Genomic DNA, 6,849 nt, shown 5'->3' on the forward strand with positions numbered 1-6,849 from the left:
TATTGATCTTCTGTCCATCTTCCACTCACTGATGAGCCAGGAAACTCTCTCGCTGATGGACTTTTACTGTTTGTCTGTTTAATGTTGGAATAATAGACCCATCTGATGAATGTTTAATAGAGAATCATATTTGCATCTTGAAAGAATGATGTGGCCAGGTTGGCTCAGTGGGTAGAGCAGGCGCACATATATAGAGGTTTATACCTCGACGCAGGAGGTCCAGGCTTCCAGTCCAACCTGGGACAGTTTCCTGCTTGTCTTCCCCATCTCTCTCCCCTGTCATATCAGGCTGTCCTATTAACTAAATGTGGAAATTCCCCAAAAAATAATCTTAGAATGACAGCATGCACCTTTGGCACATTGAGTTTTTAGCTTTTCTCTTCTGGAAAGAGGTGTTTAGTTCCACGGTGTAAAACCAAACGATCTAAAACAGCTTATTGCCAGCGGCAGTCACACTGATGTATTAGCATGTATCTGTGTAGGCCTATATGTTATTTAGTCATTCGTTGATTTTTAGATTTTATGGTGGTCAGTTTGAAGTTAAGTTTTCATTGGTATTTATTAGATATTCACTGGAGCATTTCAACTGTTATGTATTTATTGGTTGTTGTCTATGGTGTCATACAACAAACAACAAATAAAGTAACCTGAACCTGAAGAATGTGCATGTTGTTCATAGTGTTTAGAGCCATAGGTGTAGATCGCATGGGGATATGTCCCCCCCAATATTTACAACCCATTCCCCACAATAGGTTAAAAAAAACATTCAGTTCGGCCAAAGTTCAGCTCAAACCAAGAAGTGTGTCTCCTCTGCTACATCGGTGGTTAAACCACACGAGAAGTGGAACATAAAGATTATGTATGATTAGATTTATGTAGATTAATCTTCTGGCTTTAATAAGGTTTCATTCTCTAACAGATTAGTACTATTTGCACCATAACGTGATGCAGAAAAGGCCCAAATTGTTGCATACTAATTCACCAGAATGTAGGAAAAGTGTTTAACGCTCAAGACCCCCTGTTATAATGTGCCCCCCATCAGTTCCGTGATGCCGTCTGATGACTGTGTGTGTGTCCTCTGCAGGGAGGGGAAGGACAGTCTCCCTCTGCTGTCTGACCCCCGTGTCTCGCTGCAGACTGACGGGACCATCAGACTGTCCGGCGCCAGCCTCAGTGACAGCGGAGAGTACACCTGCTCCATCACACTCACCGACATCTCCATCACCGCTCACCTGGAAGTCTTCAGTCAGTCCAACACCAATCTTTAATAATAATAATAATAAAGTACCCATCAGCTGAAACAGAGTCCAGTTCAGAGCAAAGATTCCTGTTGAGATGAGAGGAAACGTTTGTCTCCGTGCCGTGTCTGCTCTGCAGCGTTCTAAAAGCAGTTATCTTCACACAGATCATCCCGGGTTCAATAACTAAACAAGGAAACACGTATTCACGGCGTCAGGATGTGCTGGAGGTTAGAGCGGCAACAACTCAAAGATAATACTGTTCTGATCAGAAGAAACCAGTTTAATAACTGGTCAGAAACATCTGATTTAATAAAAGAGTTTAGATCTTCACTCACTCTTTATCTCTCTCCACCACATACTGCTGAAACGGATTCATCTCTTCACGAATCTTTGGCCTGAATGGCACTATGAACCCGCGCAGACTGCTTTTAATAACATTAAAATGAACAGCATCAACTTATGTAGTTCTTATTGTTATCAAATCAATATTTAGGTTTCTAAAAGTTGCAGAGTTTCCAGAGAATTGTGTTTAAGCTGCAGAAACATAATTTGTTACTGTTACTGGTCACTGAAATGAAGGACATTATTTTAGAGTTATCTCTTTAATATGACTGCATGCTTTATACAAACGTGCACATAAGAATAATCCTACTATAAGCTGAGAGTGAACATGGCGACTGGTCCTGTGTTACCGTTCCTGTCAGATCGAACCGAGATCCTGGCCAGACCGCAGGACGTCCGTGCACTCAGAGGAAGCAGCGCCCTGCTGGACTGTGACTTCTACAAAGACCCCCAGCTGCTCCAGTTCCAGATCAAATGGAGGAAAGATGGAGAGGAGGTGCAGGAATCGTCTCCAGATGACAAGTAAACCATCAAGATATATCATGTCCAAGAGATTAGTCTCTCCATCTGATTTCAAAATAATGCTCACCTTCTTGTTTTAATAAACAAGAAGGTAATTAACATGTTATAATTAACTATTTGTGTGTGTGTGTGTGTGTGTGTGTGTGTGTGTGTGTATTTAGACGCACTATCTTTGGGAATGGCACCTTAAAAGTGACAGACATCCAATCAGATGATGGTGGGGTTTATTCCTGTGAGGTCATCACTGACCTGGACAATGTGAAGGCCAGCGGCTCCATCACTGTCGTCGGTATGTCACTGTGTCTCTGTGTGTGTGTCTATGTGTGTGTGTGTCACCGTGTGTGTGTGTGTGTGTGTGTGTGTGTCACCGTGTGCGTGTGTGTGTATGTGTGTATGTGCGTGCATGAGTGTGTGTGTCTGTGTGTGTGTCTGTGTTTGTGTGTGTGTGTGTCTGATGTGTGTGTGTGTGTGTGTGTGTGTGTGTGTGTGTGTGTGTGTGTGTGTAACAGTTTTTTGTGTCGACCCTCAGCCCGGCCGGACCCTCCTAAAGATCTGTCTCTGTCTGATGTTGAGGACCACCACCTCACTCTGCGCTGGATCCCAGGAAACTCACACAACAGCCCCATCATAGGTGATTCAATTCAATTCAATTCAATTTTATTTATAGTATCAAATCATAACAAGAGTTATCTCGAGACACTTTACAGATAGAGTAGGTCTAGACCACACTCTATAATTTACAAAGACCCAACAATTCTAATAATTTCACCAAGAGCAAGCAGTGCGACAGTAGCGAGGAAAAACTCCCTCTTGGGAAGAAACCTCGGACAGACCCAGGCTCTTGGTAGGCGGTGTCTGACGGGCCGGTTGGGGATATGATGAACAGTGCCGATAATAGTCACATTAATAATGGAACAGTGACTTCAAATGGTAGTCGTAGTAGTTCATTTCATATGGGGGCGCTGCAGGGCGTTACAGGATGTAGCGTGGCCCAGCAGAGCATGGATGGACGTAGCAGGAAGCAGCAGGGTTCAGCAGGAAGCAGCAGGGTTCAGCAGGAAGCAGCAGGTTTCAGCAGGAAGCAGCAGGGTTCAGCAGGAAGCAGCAGGAAGCAGCAGGGTTCAGCAGGAAGCAGCAGGGTTCAGCAGGAAGCAGCAGGGTTCAACAGGAAGCAGCAGGAAGCAGCAGGAAGCAGCAGGGTTCAGCAGGAAACAGCAGGGTTCAGCAGGAAGCAGCAGGAAGCAGCAGGGTTCAGCAGGGTTCAGCAGGAAGCAGCAGGGTTCAGCAGGAAGCAGCAGGTTTCAGCAGGAAGCAGCAGGTTTCAGCAGGAAGCAGCAGGTTTCAGCAGGAAGCAGCAGGAAGCAGCAGGGTTCAGCAGGAAGCAGCAGGGTTCAGCAGGAAGCAGCAGGTTTCAGCAGGAAGCAGCAGGTTTCAGCAGGAAGCAGCAGGAAGCAGCAGGGTTCAGCAGGAAGCAGCAGGGTTCAGCAGGAAGCAGCAGGTTTCAGCAGGAAGCAGCAGGTTTCAGCAGGAAGCAGCAGGAAGCAGCAGGGTTCAGCAGGAAGCAGCAGGGTTCAGCAGGAAGCAGCAGGTTTCAGCAGGAAGCAGCAGGTTTCAGCAGGAAGCAGCAGGAAGCAGCAGGGTTCAGCAGGAAGCAGCAGGGTTCAGCAGGAAGCAGCAGGGTTCAGCAGGAAGCAGCAGGGTTCAGCAGGAAGCAGCAAGACACTGCAGGGCACCGCTGAGTTCAGCAGGGAGTGCAGCAGGACCACGGCGACAGCTGGAACCAGGATCTTGGTGCCAACGTTCTCCAAGGAAATACGCTGGGGGAAAAAACATAAGGACTCCTGAACACACACACACACACACAGACACAGACATAGACATAGACAGACTATGGGAAACAGTCAGAGGTCACAAAACTGATATTTCCGTATGTGAGTTAAAGGAACTTGCAGATATCACTTTAAAGGCCCTGAACACCCACACAGGGGTTTTCACTCAACCTGGCTGATGGGCCCTCTTTTCTGTGTGGGTGTGTTTAGACTGGTTGATTGACATCTTCCTGAGTCTCCTGTTAGCTGTGTTGCAGTTAGGGCAGGATAAATGACTGTATCATTCTTATTGGTAGAAAATATTTGTGACTTAATAAATTCCCATCTAAGCTCCAGCCCACTTTCAACCTGATTCAGTATATTCAGTATATTCATAAAACTTAAAAGTTTTTAATGACTGGTTTCAACATACTATACTATCACTTTTTATGACTTTTTATGACTTTTCTTGACATACTTTACAATGACTTTTTATGACTTCTTTCGACATCTTATACTATGACTTTTTGTAACTTTTTTCGACATACTATGCTATGACTTTTTTGAGACTTTTTTCAACATACTACACTATGACTTTTTATTACTTTTTTTATATACTATACTATGACATTTTATGACTTTTCAACATACTATTCTTTGACGTTTTATGACTTTTTTTGACATACTATACTATTACTTTTTTGTGACTTTTTTCGGCATACGTTTTATGACTTTTTTCGACATACTATAATATGACTTTTTATGACTTTTTTTGACATACTATACTATTACTTTTTTGTGACTTTTTTCGACATACGTTTTATGACTTTTTTCGACATACTATAATATGACTTTTTATGACTTTTTTCGACATACTATACTATGACTTTTTATGACTTTTTTATGACTTTTCAACATACTATGCTATGACTTTTTATGACTTTTTTCAACATACTATACTATGACTTTTTGTAACTTTTTTCAACATGCTATACTATGACATTTTTTCGACATACTATACTATGACTTTTTTATGACTTTTCAACATACTATACTATTACTTTTTATTACTTTTTTCCACATACTATACTATGACTTTTTATGACTTTTTCCAACATACTATACAATGACTTTTTTTTTAAAACTTTTTTCGACATACTATTCTATGACTTTTTTATGACTTTTTTTAACATAACACACTATGACTTCATAGGACGTTTTAGTGACTTTTTTTGACATACTATACTATGACTTTGTTCAACAAAGAAAAAGGCTTCTAATAGAAAAGAGGATAAGCTCTCATACTATAAAAGGTAAATATAATATATACAGTATATATATATATATGAACTAGTACTGTGCTACTGTTCTCGAGACTGTTAAACTTTGATCGTTACCATTATTGTCATCATAACTGTTAATATAGTATAAAAATAGACAAAAGTCAACTGTTTTGTTTTATCTCTATAGTGTCAAACTGGAAGTCAACTTTCCTTATATTACTATATTAATATACTGCATATGTCCAATGCAATGTTCACGCTAAGATGTATGTATTAGTATTACAGATGTATAAATATATGTAACGTATTAGCATCCGCTCTAATATAACTGTGTTCATCGTGGAGTTCCAGGTCCTAACATCTGACAGGAAGTAGTAATAACTGTGTCTTTCTCTCAGAGTTCATCGTGGAGGCCCGGGAGGAGCGACACACTGAGGAGGGGAAGTGGCTGTGGGAGGAGTGGAAGAGAGTTCCCAGGGAATTCAACCACCTGGAGCTGACCCTCCATCGTTTCTGCACTTACCGCTTCAGGGTCACCGCCATCAACGAGCTGGGCCACAGCGACCCCAGCGAGCCCTCACAGACATACGAAACGCCGCCAGGTGGTAAGCGACGCCCGCCGCTCTCACTGTAACGTCTGTAAAGTTTGGGTTAGAGTTTCATTAAAGCAGTCTGCTCAGAAGTTTGATTCCCACACTTATCCTGTGTCCATGATCCGTCAACCCTATTAATTCAACTAATTTAATTATGTCTTATTTAATCTTCATTTAAGGAAGAATTTAACATTTTGTCTTCATCCCTTTCTTGTTAGATCTGAAGGTTGATTCAAATGTCAGGAAAAGCAGCCAGCCTGCAGCTGGTTAGCTTAGCTTATTTAACACCTAGCCAAGAAATAGTCCCTTAAAACCACAACTGGTTTTTACATTTTGTTTTACGGATTACACAAACAGAATATAACGTGGAAATAAGTTAGTTTTACAGATGCTGGTAGGTTGATTTTTTTCATCCATTTTTTCAATCTTCATACTAAACTAAGGGACATATTACAGAGGTATCAATCTTCTCATCTGACTCAGCAAGAAAGCAAAGACATGCATTTGTCAAACTTTATTTCTTTACTTTGTTTCTTTATAATGGGATGTTATCTGTCTTTTTCCCCTGTCTCCGTCCTGCAGTTCCTGATAGTAACCCGACGGGTGTGCGCAGTGAGTCCACAGACCCAAAGACTCTGATCATTACCTGGGATGTGAGTACTTCAGTCTGTAATCATCGCTGTCAAAGTCTCCAACTTTAATCAAAAAATCCATTTAATATTCCTGTGTGTCTTTCCAGGAGATGGACAAGCGCTTACATAACAGCCACGGCTTCCTGTACAAGGTGTTCTGGAGGAAGGCTGATAGTGTACACTGGAACCACCAAGACGTAACGTCTCCGCCGTTCAGGGTAAACAACACAGGAACGTACACACCGTTTGAGATCAAAGTCCAGGCTGTCAACTCTCTCGGAGAAGGACCGGCACCGGAGCCGGAGATCGGACACTCTGGAGAGGAAGGTACGTTATCCGAACTCTACGGATCATTTCTTCCAGAGCAACAGAGTCATAGTGAGTTATCTCTTCACCCAGTCAAAAAAAACATACAAGACAATACTACA

General features: G+C 42.1%; 1 protein-coding gene across 2 annotated transcripts in view; it reads left to right on the forward strand.

Moving 5' to 3' along the window:
* Positions 1-6,849, forward strand: part of LOC114558763 (neural cell adhesion molecule L1.1) — an 87,470-nt gene that overhangs the window by 48,396 nt on the left and 32,225 nt on the right. For both annotated transcript variants that reach the window (XM_028582984.1, XM_028582985.1), the window contains exons 12-18: positions 1,085-1,245; positions 1,946-2,105; positions 2,267-2,394; positions 2,635-2,736; positions 5,595-5,801; positions 6,372-6,442; positions 6,529-6,748. In XM_028582984.1, coding sequence (XP_028438785.1) covers positions 1,085-1,245; positions 1,946-2,105; positions 2,267-2,394; positions 2,635-2,736; positions 5,595-5,801; positions 6,372-6,442; positions 6,529-6,748 — 1,049 coding nt within the window. The remainder of the gene's footprint in view (positions 1-1,084; positions 1,246-1,945; positions 2,106-2,266; positions 2,395-2,634; positions 2,737-5,594; positions 5,802-6,371; positions 6,443-6,528; positions 6,749-6,849) is intronic.

This window comes from Perca flavescens, chromosome 7 (genome assembly GCF_004354835.1).
Source record: "Perca flavescens isolate YP-PL-M2 chromosome 7, PFLA_1.0, whole genome shotgun sequence".
NCBI lineage: Eukaryota > Metazoa > Chordata > Actinopteri > Perciformes > Percidae > Perca > Perca flavescens.